This window comes from Morone saxatilis, unplaced genomic scaffold, assembly GCF_004916995.1.
Source record: "Morone saxatilis isolate NCDOM2014 unplaced genomic scaffold, NCSU_SB_2.0 Contig3, whole genome shotgun sequence".
NCBI lineage: Eukaryota > Metazoa > Chordata > Actinopteri > Moronidae > Morone > Morone saxatilis.
Genome location: NW_023339873.1, coordinates 1,785,470 through 1,803,221, shown reverse-complemented (window position 1 = coordinate 1,803,221; position 17,752 = coordinate 1,785,470). Strand labels below are relative to the sequence as shown.

Sequence of the window (17,752 nt, the reverse complement as noted above, 5' to 3'; positions counted from 1 at the left end):
GGCGTCACACTCACTGTTTTCATCCCTGAGCAACGTTTACTTGTCTCGTTTGGCAACTGTTGGCTTTGAGTAGAGCGACTTAAACTGCTGTTTTTCCTCATCTAACTCAGTGAATTAAGGATTTATTTCAGCCAACCCAGAGCAGGTGATTGCTTGAACAGTTGTGAGACTAACAAAGACGGTTTTGGTAAGTTTTATTTTGTGTCCGGCAAAGTTAGGACTGAAGTCTGTTTTACGATGGTTAAATTACTGTATTTGTCTATGGAATCTGGTGGTGAGCGATAGCAATATACAGGCTGTTTCTTGTCTGGTCTATCTCTGTAGTGACCCGTTCCATAATAAGACACTTGTCAGTGACAAAAACAAGCATTTTAATGGACATACTTTGACCAACATATTTGTCCCTAAAAATTGCAGGGCAGCTGCGGCAGCCTTTTTTGTGTCTATGTTCTCATCCAACTCGGTGAATTAAGGGTTTATTGTGATGTAAAATTCGTGTTTTTGTCAATGGAGTCTGGTGGGCATGTGCATATTTGTTTTGGTCTGACTTGCTGCTGCTCTAGCGTGACATCTAGTCTGAAAGTCATATACAGCAACTTCTGAAAATAAAATTACATTAGAGTTTTACACGTCATCACTGTCCAGTTAATAAAGCGTGTCTCCAAATTTGGTGATTTTTTTGAATAAACTGAAGGATTGGAAGTGTGTGACAGTTTTGGAGATACACATTCTTTACAGGAGAGCAACAGTATGTCACCACAGCACTAAACTGTGTCAAATATCCAATAAAAACTGATAACAGTGTATTATCTAAAGTGGATATCTGCTGTAACTGCTCCTGTCTGCTGCAGCCTGTTTTCATGTGTTTGTTTGGTCGTCAGGGAGCTCTTGGCAGAGTTCAAAACTACAACACTTGATTAGTTAATTTCTGGCGTCCGGATCTTTGCAGCCACACTGCGCCCTCTATGCAAATACCAGCAGCGGACAGCGTAGTGTTTGTTAAACTGTGAACTCTCTCTCTCCACAGTAAACAAAGAGAGAGCCGGTGATGTTTAACTAAAGAATTACTGTACAAGATGTCAGAGTTTACTGCTCTAACTGTTTGAAGAAGTCTGCTCCGGGTTAATGTTTAGTGAGACAATCATACTTTCACTTTCTCCAGCAGTCCTGGTTTGAACGGGCACTCTGACACTTAGAGAAAACTTCAGGGGTAAAAAAAACTGAGTGGTTAATGAAACCTGCTCACTGAGACTCAGCTGAGACTAAAGAACAGAGGAAAAGAAAGTAAGAACAATATACAGCCGAAGAAAACACTCAGTAAGGCTGAGTAGTAGTTTAATGACTACCTGACCCTATTATTACTAATACCCTATTCTGAAAGTTGATGAGTGAATGATGTCACACTACCTTTGCCTGTCTGTGGTTTGTTTATAAATCTGGTCTGGCTGCCGGTGCATGTTAACGTGAGTCCCGCCATTTCCAGCTGAGTAGAGCGACTGAAGCTGCTGTTTTTATCATCTACGTCGGAGAATAAGGGATTTTTTTCACTCACATCAGAGTTGGTGATTGTTGAAAAGACTAACAAAGATGCTTTTTATGAGTTTCATTTTCTTTCTGCCCACTTTGAATGAAATTACAATTTCGAGGGTCAGCGAGTTAAATTAATGTTTTTGTCTATAGAGTCTGGTGGGGAGCAATAGCAATACTACGGCTGTTTCTGATTAAACAAAAGGTTTATCTCTGAATACCAATCTGAGCCTGCCAGTGTCAGGCACTTGTAGTGGACATACTTTGTCCCCAAGGATTAGCTAATGCTACATGGCAGACATATAGCAGCAAACTATTTTCTCATCTAACTCTGTACATTAAGGATTAATTTGACCAAACGAGCATAGGTGACTCTTAGAAAGACAGCAGAAAGGTTTTGGTGAGTTGTATTTAGTTTTTGAAGTGTGTTATATGATTATCTGCTCAGGTAAAATGACTGGTTTTGTCAATGGAGTCTGGTTGGAGGCTGGTGGTCCAGTGCAACATCTAGTGAATTTAATCCAACCCTGGCAGTGTTGGTACAACGTTCAGCCTACTGAGCAATCAGGAAGCGCACAGGGCAAATGTATTATTATGACTCTTGAGTTCACAGCCATAAGTGGTGACAATGTCGGCATTATTGTGTTATCAGCACTGAGATAGTAGAACTGAACTATGAGTCAAATATGTAACATCCAGCCGCTGGAGGAAGAGAGCAGACAGACAGGCTGTCTGTGGCACTGCACACACACACACATACACACACTCATTCAACTTTAACTGATTTCCACTTTGCTAGCTGATGAACTTAGCCAGCTAGCTTAGCTAATGACCCCCTGTACAGAGCCAGATGTGTTTTAAGATCTTACATCACACATGAGATGGCAAACAAACCAACACTGGAGGGAAGTTTGAACCTCTGAGATGCCAAAACATCCTCAGCGTGTAGTTTCTTAACTTTGCGTCTGGGGTGAGCTGAGATGTTGCAAGCTCTGAAACAAGCTGCAAAAATATGGAAATGAGGAGTTTTGCTCCTGAAGCGACATTGTGCAACTTGAAATGTTTGTCAAGTCACATGACTGGACCAGTGACCTCTGATTGTTGCTATTCTTAGCTTCCTGGTGCACGCAGACAGTAGCAGTATTATGATCTCAGACTGTGAGAGAACTAGTTTAACTTCTGAGGGAAGGAAAGTTATTATTGATGTTTCAGGTTTCAAAGTGAAAGTGACCTTTGTTTGGTATTTTGTATTAACCTTTGTCAGAGATTAGCTGTCATAAGACTGACATGACACCTTTATGTCTTTATGAATGTTTATTATTGTCAGTCAGTTAACCCTAACCCCATTAAAATTAGATAATTGACTGAAAGAAACTTAACGACAATATTCATACAGACTCACTTTAATTAAACTTTCCTAGAAAGAGCTTCCTGATATTATAGCAAATATTAAAACTTTCCCAGATAAATTGATAATAATGCCCAGGAAGCATTGATTTGATCATTTCCAGGTTGAAAGACGTCCAGATATGTAACTTAAAACTGAGCTACATTCATTTGAAAAGACATTTCTATTGTTTCAACATAATTTCTTCCTCATTTGGATCCCTATTAGCTTTGCAAAGTGGCTGCTAGTCTTCCTGGGGTAAATAAAAAATACATAAAACAATAATAACAATAAAAGCAATTTAAAATGACTTTAAACATTACTAATAAAACAGGAATAGGTTATAGAATAAAGTAAGAAAAAGGAAATAAGAAAACTGATTCTGCAAAAGAAAGTGCTAACCCAGAGAAAACAAAAAATAAAAACAAAAGATACTGGAAAAAGTTCAAACTAACTGAAAAAAGCAGTACATCTATGAGAGACTTCGACTGTATTTGAGCGTGTTCGGCTATATGTAACCTAGATATCTAAAAATATTCACTTTTCAGCCTCATGTAGCCCAGTTTGAATTCACTGTAGCTACCAGACATCATTCTACCTGTAAATCCTGGGAGTCACCTGTTCTCCTAGGTGGGCGGAGCTTACCTGACAGGTGAGGAGTTGCTGCTCCACGCTGTCCTGCATGGTTGGTGAACCAGCGGCTCCGGAGGCTACCAGGCTGCTCTGAGCTTTCCGCAGCCACAGCTCCAGCTGGCCAACCCTCTCCAGGCAGACATGGAGGACACCTTCGCTGGGGCGGGGCCCAGGCTGGGACCCGGCCGGCCGAAGCTCCTCCGGGGCCTGGGACACAAACACAACACACCCGGCTGAGCCTCTCTCCTCCAGGGTCGCAGGTAGAGAGGACAGAAGGGGGAGAGAGAGGGGGAGGGCTGAACTGAGTCCTGAGCAAACTGGAGCTTTAAGTTGAATCTACCTGAACAGGTTGCAGCTCTACTGTTGATCTAAATTCTGAGCTGTAATTCTGTTTCTCACACCACCACTTCCAGTCTCTGTCCCCTGTCTGTCTCTTTCCCTCGCTCTCCTCTTTCTTTGCCTCTCTGCTCCACCCACCTGTGGCTGAAACCACTTCCTGGAGCCGGTGGCAGGGCTCCAGTGACAGCGACTCTTTATCACAGGAAGAGCGAGAAAGAATGACAGAGAGACAGAGAGAAAGAAGAGAGGCCTCAGGCTACAGGGGTGGAGCTGAGACAGGGCAGGGCAGTAAACACACACTTCCTCCTCAAACTGTGTGTTGCTGTCAGTCATCTCCTGTCAGAACTTCATTTACAGCTTAAAGTGCTCCTTTCCTTCCTTCTGCTCCTCTTTAGACCCCTGCTTCTTCTTTTAGAGTGAATTATGAGCATTTTAGTCTCTTTAGTCTAGACTCAAAGTGCATCAGATGATTGGTTTTCTTTCATAACTGAGCTCTTTGCACACAGTTGCCAAGAAACTGCAGAGGATCTGATGCAGCCTTAACAGGAGGTGAACACCAAGAGTCAACAAACCTGCTTTGAATGTCGGAATTAATCACTGGACTCATTCACAAAGCTTTGATGTCATTTAAGTCTAATGGGAACGTACTGAGCCTTCTATTTGTTAATGGAGAATATTTTTGATCAAAATGAGTCTCTAATTGTTTTTTAGGCAACCTTCTATAGTTCTGTTATACTGAGGACATATTTACAGTAACTTGTACCTTAAAATGATTTTAATTGTTCCTTTGAGTGAATGATTTGTGCCTGAATGCTGTGAAAATAATTTGCCCTCTCCCTTCTGTGTTATGTAGGTCAGGAAAACATCAATAAAGTTAACACAGTATATGAATGTCAGTCGACGTTCAATATAAAATATAAAAAATTTTGCTTTTCAATGGCACAAATTATTAATTTAGTACAAATGACTAAATTTGGGCAACAAAATAAGTACTTTTTTTAGCTCCCGATACTTCCTGGGCTCTGTGTGAATATAAATTCACGAATGCAAAATGTAATAAAAATGCAATAGAGGTAAATGCAAGGGAAACAGCAGAAACTGCCAGGTTGTATTATAGGTCAAACATAAAATCAATCAGCCAGTAGACCAACAAGTAGACGGTTATCAGGTAGCTGAACAGCAGCTTTATCAACTCAGTCCATCAGTGAGTTATTGATGTGCAACCAGATTCCAACTCTGCATCATCCACTCCTGCACGGTTAGAGGGTTAGGAGGAGGACGGTGCTTTTGTTTGTGTATCATGCTGGAACCAGGGAGCTGAGTGTGATTTCTATTTAATTTTTTGCTTACCAGGGCAGCTGCAGAGCCCTCAGTGTCGTTGTGATGCTGCAGTGTGAATGTGCTGGCGGGGGAGGCCTCGGTTTGTTCTGATGTTACACTGAGTTGAGAGGGTGTGTGTGTGGTGGCTACAGCTGCTGCTGTTTCTAGAGGACTTCTAGATTTTACCAGTGCTTCTCCAGATGTTGGCAGAACCGGTCTTTGAGACGTCTCCACTGCAAACACAGTGATGTTTCTGCTTTCTGATTTCACAGCCGTGAAGGCTTTGCTCTCCTCACTCGGTCTACATGAGTCCTCTGTAAGTGTGTTTTGGGCAGGTATGACTGAGTCTTGTGTGCATTCTACAGGTGTGTGTGTGCTCTGTGTATGTACTGTGTATGTCTTCAGCCCCTCTGGGTCATCCCCCCTCCATGCAAGCCCACTCTGTCCCTTCATGAGCTCCTGACACAGAGAAAGAGAGACGGAGGAGTAGATCACTGATGTGGGTTTATTTGTATTCGTGCTCGTTTGGATATGTAGACAGAATGGAAAGACAGTAGAACAAGGTACAAGTTCAGCACATGCCATGTAATTTAAGACATCTCAGTACTGCTGCTTCCAGGTGAAAACCTTTTATCTCCAAAATCGGTAGCTTCTTGGGTTTTGTTACTATTTTTCTAAATTTCTTAAAAATCTTGCACGAAGGCAAGTAACATAACTTACTGATTATGTGAGTACAATCCTTCTAATTAAGTGATACTAAACTAAATCTAAATTTGGAGTTACGTGGTTTTCACCTGCCAGCGGTAGTGTGTTAATCAGTAATCATGTCAAACCAGTGCATTTTCATGGCCAACAGTCATTTTAGAAAAGGTAAATTTCTGAAGTACAAAAGCTGAGAGTGAACGTGAATATGCTGATTCATAACAAAGCGGGAATCTTTCCCCACTCTCCCCTGCTGCCAGGCAGTGACTGAGCAACTCATTGAAGTGATAATTACTTAGTTAGTCAATCAACTCTGTACAACACAAATTAATCATCATGTTCAGCTTATGGAAACACAAATGGCAGGTGCATTTAAGCAAGCAAACAAGAGTTTATTTAAACAGATATACTCTGCAGTTGCTGGCAAATATGCTAAGACAGTAAATGAAAGAAACAATCAAAAAGTTTAACTATTCTAAATCACCATTCCCTATATGATACATTATAAAACATGGTTCACAAAATATGTGTTTCTGCCTTTTATAAAAACATATTAACCCATCAGAATTAAGGTCCATGCAAAAGCTTAATACAGACTGTTAAAACCGTCCCCACATGCTAAATATTATCAGTCTGCTTTCAGTTTTTGGTAAAATAGTAACCATCACCCTGCCAACCACTTCTCACATAGTTGCAAATAGTGTGCTGTGTCATCTTTAACCACATCTCAGTGGTGACCACTTGTCAACGAATTGGCAGAATTACTGTGAGGATGGGCGAGCTCAGTAGTCCTTCATGTAACCACACAAATAAACTTAGAAAAAGAATGTCTTTGGCACACGTCTGATTAGATTGAATTAATCTGTAAGAAACACTGATAAAGAATACAATTTCCAATATAAACAAAATGTCCACAGCTCTGAACTGCTGGAAGCCAATATCTGCCATGTAAATGCACTGAGGCTTGAAAGTCAGACATTTCTAGAAGAACCAAGAGGTCTAGGCGTGGTGCTAGGAAACTTCTAGGTTTAACAGAAGATATGGGCTCTGAGTTGGTAGAAAAAGGGTTCTAGAAAAAGTCAAAAGGAAGATCCAGGTCTTGTTCTACAAGACTCTAGAGGAAGCCTTGAGATTAAGAAGAAATTCTAGGGTTAGATTAAGAAGTTGGGACATCTAACACAAGAAATTGGTTTTCTAGGTTTGGTTCTAGAAGATGTGAGGAGTTCTGAGGTTTAATTATAGCTGGGTTCTGTAGCTGGTCCTACAAGACATATGGAGCTCTAAATCTGAATCTGGAAGACTCTGGGAGGTCTAGAGGAGGCCTTGTTGATCTAGACAACGTTGGGAGATCTAACACAGGTTCTAGTAGAAATTGGTGTTCTGGGTTTGGTTCTAGAAAACGCAAAGAGTTCTGAGGTTTGGTTGTAGCTGGACTCTACAGCTGGTTTTACAAGACATATTGAGCTCCAGATCTGAGTCTAGAAGATGGGGATTAGAGGAAGTTGGGAGTTCCAGGGCCTGTTCTAGAAGTTTCAGGATGAAGCCTTAAAATTTAAGGAGATCCAAGGTTCAATCAAGAATGGGCGCTCTTGAATATCCCTTGTTTCTAGAAGACATGGTGTTCTATGGTTGGATCCAGAAGAAGTTGGGAGATCTACAATAATCTGTAGAAGAAATTGGTGCTCTATGTTTGGCTCTATGAGTTCTGAGGTTCTGTGGTAAAAACATTCTCGTTCTATAAAAAGTCAAGGGCTTTGGTTTCGGTTGGAGAAAAAATAGTGTGATTCGTTCAGCACACTGCTCTAGAAGAAGCTTGAAGTTTAATGCTTAGATCAAGAAGAAGTGAGAAGTTCTATATACAAGTTCTAGATCTAGATCTAGGAGACCACACATTTCTGCTGGGCTCCAGAGTCGGATTTGGAGACTTTTACGGTGGAGGCTGTGTTTACCATGCTCTCGGGCAGTGACTGAGTTCTGACTGTGCCCAGGGGTTTTGATAAAGCTTCAGATGAACTTGCTTCTGTGGTGTCAGTGGGGCCCTCAACATCCTGAAACATGAGCAGGGTTAGAAGATCAGTCAGGTCAGTCAGTTAAATAGACATGAAGACAAGGATTCACACAGTTACTGATACACTCTGTTATGGAATTATATTAAATACAGTTATTGACATCTTCTTGTTATGTTATCTTGTATAAACTTCTGTATTGTAAAGCAAATTCAATGGCTCTTATTGGCAGTCTTTAATATTTATTAATTCAAATTAAAGCATTCACCAGAAATGAAAGTTGGCATCAATAATAAAAGTAATGGATATTCTATATTTTTTTATTGTCAACAAATCCCAGAAGAAGATAAAAACCAACATTGCATATTATCTGATTTTCCTACACTGTCTGTGGCACTTATCCTCAAGCCTAAGCCAAAGATTTCAACTACAATTTTGACAAATAAACAGGAGTTAGGAGTGGAGTTGTTGGGGACTATTTTCAGGCATGGATTTGGTTCAGCGCAGTATACGTAGCTTTTGATACAGTTGATAATTTACTGCTTATTTAGACACTGTATGATATTTGGTTTGATTCAGTTTCTTGTAGATGTTTCCAGAATTACTGCTGGAATGCTGGAATGCTGGAAATATCCAATCTGAGTTTTTACCAGTAACAAAAAGTGTTCCACAAGGATCAGTACTGTCTTATTGGACATCTGTGGTTCAACATATATGTTATACAGGGTAGCCTGTGTAACATATACGCTGAATATTTCATGCTTCAGGTCCTGTGGGTTTATTTAGAATGTTTAAAAATCTGCCTTTTTTGTGCACGAAATGCATAGAATTATCTACAACACATTCTCATTGACACTCTCACTACCCCTGTCCTCTTTTTAATTTTGTATTTTATTTTTTAACTAATGAGGGAAACCTCAATGATTTTTGAGGATACCCAGACAATAGTTATTGTAGTAGGATTGATTCATTGTTGGTTTTGTTCTTTTGATTGGATTTTAGCAGACTTGTCATATTTTTTAAAAAGCTGAAAATGAATCATTTCAATAATTCCAATAGGAGCCAATGATAATGTTTCACAGTGTTGAGAGTTTAGTTACCTGTCTATCTTCTCCAGTCTGTTCATTGCTGTGTCCAGTGGTAACTTCAGTGTCCTTTGGGACAACGACCAAATGTTCCTAACACCAACAATGACAAATATTAAAATGGAAAACAACCACATCAAAACGTTAAACAGCTGAAAGAAAGAACATGTGTTATGAGTTAACAGAATTCATTCATCTATGGTGCTGTCACACAAATTACAAACACTGTTCAACACTGCCCTCTAGAGGAAGAACAAACTCCAGTAACAGATGTGCAGGGAGGTTGAAGTAGAAAACATGGAATTGGAAACTGCAGTGATTGAAGAGATGTACTGAGAGAGGAATCCGGGAAGGGTTAGAAAGAGCAAGCAGCTGAGGATGATATGAGGATGGTAGTAGAGGTGAGGAACTCACTGCCAGCAGTAACATGGAGAGCAGAGTGACCCAGGCCTTACTAACTATAGAGTTAATCATTTCATGTCACCGGGATCTGTCATATGGTCTCAGGTGTATTATAAATCTAAAGAATACTTCCCTATAGTTTATTCTAAAACTGGTTATGGCAGGTGGTGTGCTAATTACACCCCCACCGACAGTGTAAGTAGCAGACCTTGGGTCACAAGGAACTCCAAGGGGAAAAAAGAGGTGACTGAAAGGACAGCAGGACAGGGAAGGTTAAGAGATAAAGGGTTTTCCACAGCAGCTCTCAATCTTTGTTACCTCTGGAGAAGCGCCCAGGAAAGCATCCCAGAGCCACCATAAAACACCTCCTCCACCTTCTTCCACTCTCTGCTCCTCACTCCCTTTTTTCCCTCTGGCTTCTTCAGCCTGGAGCACGCCTTGATGCTCCCACTGCTGACACGGAAACACGCTCATGTGCAGAGTCACACGATGAGGGGGGGGAATCAAACATGCATGTGGGACACTGAGCTGCAAGCTGGCCACCATGTCATTGTTAACTCACTAACTAAAATGTCTGTTTATTGTTAATTACCAGGATATACAAAAACTTGGTGAAAAAATAGGCAATGGACCGAAGAAAAGGTATATGCTTTTTTAAATTCAGATCAAGGAATTATCTTAAAATACACACTGCAAAATAAATACATTAAATTGAATGTGTATCCAATGCACTCCCTCAGAGTGTTATCATTTATTTAGGGTCACTTAGCTAGGATGCCTCTAGTTATCAAAACACTATATTTTTTATGGCAGAATTACATACAATTAAAAATATTCCAAATATCTTGCATAAAGTTTCTTATGAATTTCCCTCCAAACCCTAGGATCTCCACTAGAATTTCATGAATTGCAGTTGAGTGCAGTTGGAGAAGTGAACATGAAAACCAGTTTTTAGTGGATGTGAAAATAACATGCTAACCTGCTAACGAGCGCACAGCAAACCCAAAAAATTTTGCTCGATGTCCCACTCTTCAAGTGAAGTAAACTCATGATATTAGAAAAATGTAGTAGTATTAAGCATGCAGTGAAAAACACAACATTTGGAATATGTTATAACTTTGTTAAAAACAAATGGAAGGACGGGTAAGCAGGGATGTTAGTACTGATCGCTCTCCACTTTCAAGACTACAGGTGGTAGTTTGATATTAAAAACACAGGTGATCTGGTGATGGTGATTTCATGTAAATGAGATAACAGTGAGAACACATACGCATTGGTGACACCACTGAAGATCGGACACATACAGAAATACAGTGTTCATTAGTTTGGTTGTTTCTACCAGTGTTAAAACCCAGAAAGATGACTCCCTGGCTTCCTTACCGTAGCGCTGTCAGGTGTCCAGGACTTCCTCTGTTCAGGTGAGGACTGCTCCACAGTCAGTAGCTTGGCTCCGGATCTCTCCAGTACATCCGCTTCAACATGGGCAATTCTGATTAGGCCCTCTGTGTCCTCCTTCTGAGACACAGCATGAAGGACAGATTTATTTAAATAGATTACTTTTCTACTCATGATGACTTTGGGTCTGCACATAATCTTGGAAAGTCTCCTAACCAATGTACTTTAAAAGTTCCAGTGCTACAGATATAGGTACACTGGTTCTAGATTCATTTTGCAGACACTGCTCTTTCTACATTTTGCAACAGGAGGGTGAGGTCAAGGCATTGCAATCAGCAACTACACCGCTAAATGCCACTCAATCGTATACTCTGGTCCTTTAAATACTCATTGTAGAGCACTTTGGTTCACAGCTTCATCTTTAAATTCATTCAACTTTTGTTCAACTTAAGTTGTCAAACTCACCTCAGCCTCCACTGAAGTGGATTTTAGGAGTTGAGACTGAGACGCCGTCTGCTGGGCAGACGGTGCTTTGGCTTGGATCGGAGTCGGAGGCTGCTGGATGAACAGAGCAGGAACCTTCTACAAAAAGAAAGAAGCAGAAGGTTCAGTGAAGACCACTTCATTTAAGTGCCTAACTGACTGATTGATTTGGTCCTTACCTTCTCCAGTTCCAGTAACAGACTCTGGAGCTGGTCCACTACAATAAAGACAGTCAGAGTCTCTTCAGCCTTTTCTGGAAGACAAAGGTCTGGTTTACACTTCTGGATCTCCGCTATAGTCCTCCTCATGGACTGGATCCTCTGCTCAACAGCCTGTACACATAAGAAGGGCATTCAGAATAACAGATATTCTTTAACACTGATGAAACGTATTTCTTTTTTTTCCTAAAGCAAACTTCCACCATTTAGAATTTGTAGTTTGAGCCATAAAAGCATGTTCTGACTGAGTTGATCAGTTGACCAGTTTCACTTGTGATTTTAGTCTTTTGTTGGTAAGACATAAAACAAAAAACCCTAATTTCTCACCTTGAGGCTTTCTTCTCTGGGAGTAGGGAAAGTCTCCGGAGACGATAACAAGGTCTTGATCTCAGTCACATCATTCTCCATCCGCCTGACTTCACTCTCAATGGCTTCCACCTCCTACACAGCGAGAGATCAATCAATATATTTGAGCAAAAGAAAGGTATGAGCAGAGGGGCGAGCAACAGATATCTCTCTATATATATATATGGAAATACAATAAATACTATCTGTGGAAGAGTTCAAAGATCAAACACTCACAGCAGCAGCGTGCTCCAGTTGAGACAGGGGAGCAGTAAAGCTGTCCTGAACGTTGGCCACTTGGCGATCAGCTTCGACCAGTTGTTCCTGGAGAGTTGTGATGTCGCAAACCTGTGACATTTCCTTCAGGACTGAGCTGAAGCCCTGCAGCGTGGTTCGGATCTGTTCCGAGTCATCCAACACCGTCTGCAACACACACAGCAAACAATTCATTCCAGATCTATCGAGTATTTGAAGTGTTTGTAGAATTGAATAGTACATTATAGTAAAGTGCTGCCTAAAGAGAGTGTAGAAAGGACGGACCACAGTTCACTGTACCAACCTGCAGAGCCTGAACGTGGCTGCTCAGACATTTAGCGCTGGTGTAAGTGCAAGGGGCAGCGAGCCATGTCTGAGCCTCGGCCATCCAGCTTTTAGAACTCTTGATCATCTCCTGATGCTCCTGAAGCCACGTATGAATCTGACCAGAAACACAACAGTGTTTTAGTTAAAAACAGGGGTATCAAACTCAAATTGGATTGGGGCCACTGCTGGTATTCTCATCTCATAGGAGGGCTACTCCAGCGTTCAAGTACTACAAGGAAGCTCAATATCTCTAATAATATAATATTATTAAGATTATACTTTTAAATAAACAGCAGTTTCTATACATTTTTATATAATCATTTTGCAGGCACCTTTTATTTTGCATACATTTGTGTTTTTATTTTAATTATATATGAAGGGGTAGTTTAAATTGATATAAAACAACTAGCAAAATTAATAACAATTTTTTTTTTTTTTTTACAATATGTCGTGGGTCACAGGAAATTTGAGACCCCTGGTTTAAACCTTAAAGATGGAACTTTCGTTTAGTGTTGACTCTGGTGCCCCCTGTGGACAAAAGTGGTAGCGTTTCCACTGCTTCACCATCTGATTATAAAGGGAATCCAACCAAATCTGATCCAGTGGGCAGTGGCAGGCATTTAGAATAACTATACAGAAACAGCAAATCTTCTCGCTGATTGTCTTGTTTGTTCATGTAAGTCATAGGTCATATAGAAGCATCAGTATTAAATTGAGTTTTATAACCAGTTAAAAGCTCCTTGTAGTATGTTTAATCAAGAAAGCAAACTAAGCTGTGACACATTTAAAAGGTTTCTTCAATTAAGGGCATTATCAAAATGTGACGGCACCACAGAAATAACAATTTAACCTTCAGAGGCTGACAGAAATGAAATCTTAGCACACAACCAGGTGGTATTTAGTGTAAATGTGGGGGAAGAGAACCTTTTGTAGTCAGAACTTGTTTCCTAATGACACTGTTCGCTAACCAGTGTTGACGAGCAAATATGAGAGATACATCTATAATAATAACATCTGATGTTTGGCAGTGATAACTGAAAATAAATAGTATAAACATGAATTAAATACATAGTTTCTGTTTGACAGCAAACAAATCTGCAGTGACAGCTTGTAATTATGCCCCAGCAATCATAACAGGGAATTAGAGAGGTGACTGGCAGTTTCAGATGTGAAAAAGAGGTCCGAGGGGAGCCGAAAGGATTCTGACCTTGCTGATGAGGGTGGTCCTCTGCTCCGCCTGCTTGGCCAGCTGCGAGTGGAGCTGCTGGACCTCCACAAGTCTCTCAGTGAGCATCAGAGCCTCCTCTGGCTTCTCCAAGTCCTGCATGTCCACCTCCAGCGCCGCCAGACACGAGTGCCACACGTCGAGCTCATCCCACACAAGCTGAGCACACACAGACAAAAATGATTAACTGATGATTTATTGATTCACTATTCAAGATAACTAAATATTTTTTACTTTTAAGCCTTTAAAACAGATTTATATTCACTAACTATTCACTAACTAAATGTTGTCCACATAAACCAACACAACCAGTGATTTAAAACCTACAGAATTATTTAAGGTGGTAAATCTTAAACCCAAACAAACCGCACTGGGAGAGGATTAAGGTATCTGTGGTAGTATGAGTGAATACTGATATTAATAAGATTTTCACAGAATCAAGTCTGTGCTGATGTTATTTGATGTTCCTATTTGCTCTTCTTGACAAAGCCCCAAATACATGACAAAACAAGCTTAAATCTTTATTAGTTTTATAAAAATATCTGTGCTGTAGAAATAACTTTCCTCACCCTCCATCCCTCAGAAACAGATGCTTTGCAGCTTGGAGAAAGGTTTGCTATCCAGCTGCAAGCTTTTGATGGTTTAAAGGCAGCATTACAAGACGAGTGGAAACTAATTTTGGCTTTCAGAGTGGTAATAATGCAGCCAGCTCACCTCCAACCTCCATGTCTCTACCCACCTTCTGAGTGATCTTTGCTTGAGTCACAGTGGGGCTTCTCTGTTCCAGTCTTTTCTGAACTGACTTCAGGCCAGCCTGGATCTCAGACAGTTTTGCCCCCAGCCTGTGGACGGGTCCACTCTTCTTCACCGCCTCTCCCACCTGATGGATGAATCAAACAGCAACAATGCAATGTTTTCTACTTTATAGTCAGGCCTGAAAAAGTCTCAATTTGTTATTGTTCCAAACATTTGGTTATCAATGCCGTCTGCACTATTAATTCTATTAATACTTTTAATTAATTATTTTTATTTTTTTCTGTTCTTTATCCATTGAGGCCTTGGTGGGATGGGGGTATTGGGGTTCTGAACTGGTAATGTTTCATTTTGTTCTGTAAACTGAAGCATAAATAAACTATTCCAATGTGAAAAACCCCTCCCTATGTTACGGTAACAAGCTCCAACCAAATTTCCCATAAGGGCCAATTAATTCTCCATCTTTATTTCAGCTGCGTTAAAATCAAAGTCCTGTGTACCTTTACTTCTACTTGCTTCAGCGACTCCGTGACCTCCTGCAGCTGGCCTTCGATCTCAACCGGGACCAGAGTGTACATGTCCGAGTACTTCATCTTCAGGCTCTCCATGATGCGCTGGAGCAATGCCTTCTGGGTACACAGCTGGCTGTAAACCTCCTAAAACCAGAAAGAGAAGAACTGTGTAAATGAACACAACACAGAAAACCAAATGGGGACAGGGAGAGTGATGAAGTATACATTGGAAAGAGGAAACAAAGTCTGATAGAGATTCTGCAGCGTCAATAAAACAATATTTAATGATTTTCTGTGTGAAAATACCACAAATCCTCTTTGTGAGGAGCATTTCTCAACATACCTCCTTCACAAAAACACCTTTAAGCAGTCAGTGGCACCTCACTTTTCCTACAAGCATCAACCCCAGTGTAATTCTCATGTAACAATTTTAAATCAGAACAAAAAGGACACAGACATCGATCTCATCTCTTCTCTCACCGAACAAACTGCTTGTGAGCTCTCAGTGCTTTGTTTAGCAGTTAGCTCTGTCTCTCTCTCCTGTGCTGCTTTCATCAAACAGAGTCCACCTCTTCAAAGTCCTTCACAGCACAATCGTAAAAGTAAACTCTTTTCACCTCAACAAGATTCTACTTTACAGTAACAGCCGACATTCGATCAGAAAATGTGCTGAAATGTAAAAGAGAATACCGAGGAGACTACCTGGGTCTGAATATGTCCGAGGCTCTGCTGAAGAGGGAGGTGCATCTCGTTATCACTACGGGAAACTGAGTGTGTGTGTCTGTGTGTGTGTGAGAGAGACACATAGGAAGAGAGGGAGACACTTTCTTTGCAGTGGGTCCTGGTGGGTGACGGTTCTTGTGTGTCTATCTTTGTGAGGACCAATTTTAAGAAATGTAGGATCTGGACAGTGAGGATAATTGAATTTTTTTTGACACTTTAAGAAACAAGAGCACATATTTGGAAAGGTTATATATATATAACCTTATATATACAGATATATATATATACAATCTTATATATATATATATATAATAAGAATGTGAGGACGTTTAAGGAAAGGTACATTCTTAACCTTGCGAGGCAGCCGGACAAGATCACAAAATCATATGATCATGCGAAAAATCCTTCCTGCCAGGATTCAATCTATGCCGTTGTGTCCAACCACAGTGGTTCAGACCAATCAACGTCCTATAAGGAACTAATGGCAGCTACGGCATGAGCTATGGCCTGGTTTAACATGTGTGATGACGAGTTGGAGAACCAAAATGGCGGCTGCTAAAGAAGGTAGATGGTGCTAGCGTCAATTCAATCAGAACTGGAGATTGTTTCTTTATCGAAAGAAGACCAAGAACGGAACTGAAGGCTTTTTTCGATAGAAAAGATGTGTTTGCTCTTCTCCCAACTGACTCCCAGGTGGTTCTGCGTAACAAACCACTTGAAGCAGTCAGGTTAGTACATTTTAGAAAAGTCTAAACACTTTTGTAAACTGAGGGTGTTTAGTCTGCCTGGTTATTGGAGGGTTAAGACTTGCTTTTAGGATTAAGGTTACAGTGAAGTTAGGGCCGAGGGAATGTATTGTGTCAATGAGTGTCCTCACAAGTACATAAGGAGAAATGTGTGTGTGTCTCCATGGACTGACTTGGCTACAAAGGCCACCTGGAAGATCCACTTACAACCCAGGACAAAAGGTGTCTGGTACAAGAGGAGGGGCGAGGGTAGTTGGAGTGATGGGGGAGATGTGGGGGGTTGTGAAGGGGGTGTTCAGGTCTTTGATCAGCACGGACCCTCTGCAAGGGGAAGGGAAATGTGTGTGTGTGTGTGTGTGTGTGAGAGAGGAGAGAGGAGCTGGAGTGGATGAGGAGATGTTGGCCTCTGCTCAGGTTTCGGGACAAAGGGCAGAGTGATTCTGCGGGTTGGTGGGTTCATATGAGTGAAACAGCCTCCGGGCCTGAGGCCAAGCCGACGGTTAGAGTCAGACGTTTCATATTTACTGGACACAGCAGACAGTCAACAGCCTCTTTCTCTCTGCATTTATTCAGAGTTAAAGTTAGGGTTAGGGTTTTTTCAGTGTGTAGGTGTTGAGATTGTCTCAGGGTTGGAGATGTCCAGCTGAGCATTAACACAAGTGCATTTCCTGTGCTGTTTATAAAAATAGCGCTGAGGAGCTATAATGTTGGTTACAGTGAGCACAAATGCATCATTGTGTTTTCAGTTCAGACGATGAAACTGTTGTGTCTCATTAGGGACTCATTATTTACACTCCAGTGGCGGGGGGCTGTTTTTTGTTTTATTTTCTGCTACTGCATATCTGTTCTGTAAATCACATTTCGGGTGCTTTTTTGAGAAAAAAATAATGTTTTAAGTAGGGCATTCACGACTGCTGCATTTTATTAATCATCAAAAACTCCCAAAAAATAGCTGACTATTGATTAGTAAGTCTCATCAAAAAGGTTTCAAATGCAACCAGTAGGCGACCAACCTGGGGCCAGGAGATTCCTGAACTGGCTCTGAGAGGCTGCTGAGCCTCCATCTGACTGGACTAAACCCCAACCAAGCTTGTATGAGTTTAAGATACTGTTTGACTGCAGTAACAATGCAGCTGCTTTCTTGCAGCGATAGCAGGAGTCTTTCCTTCTCTAAATACCTTAAATTCTGCTTATTCAACATGGCTTTATGTAGAAAATGATTACGCAAACAAATCTATGTTCAAACACAACTAAAGTTATGTCCACCTCCCAGCTGTATATCTGCCGTATTTTCACAGTCACTGCTTTATTACGGCACCATGCTAAAACTATAGATTAACACTGTTAAGTAAGGAGTTCGGTCTAGACC

At 40.9% G+C, this 17,752-nt stretch overlaps 1 protein-coding gene across 1 annotated transcript in view; it reads right to left on the bottom strand.

The window, feature by feature from the left end:
* The window catches only part of syne2b (spectrin repeat containing, nuclear envelope 2b), a gene marked incomplete at its 3' end in the record, with an annotated part of 112,164 nt that overhangs the window by 25,698 nt on the left and 68,714 nt on the right, over nt 1-17,752 (bottom strand). Inside the window, 14 exon segments of the mRNA XM_035674308.1 lie at nt 3,560-3,754; nt 5,597-5,665; nt 7,858-7,956; nt 9,015-9,092; nt 9,720-9,854; nt 10,782-10,916; nt 11,262-11,378; nt 11,459-11,611; nt 11,825-11,938; nt 12,080-12,265; nt 12,402-12,539; nt 13,632-13,808; nt 14,389-14,529; nt 14,903-15,058. Of these exon segments, the coding sequence (XP_035530201.1) occupies nt 3,560-3,754; nt 5,597-5,665; nt 7,858-7,956; nt 9,015-9,092; nt 9,720-9,854; nt 10,782-10,916; nt 11,262-11,378; nt 11,459-11,611; nt 11,825-11,938; nt 12,080-12,265; nt 12,402-12,539; nt 13,632-13,808; nt 14,389-14,529; nt 14,903-15,058 (1,893 nt within the window).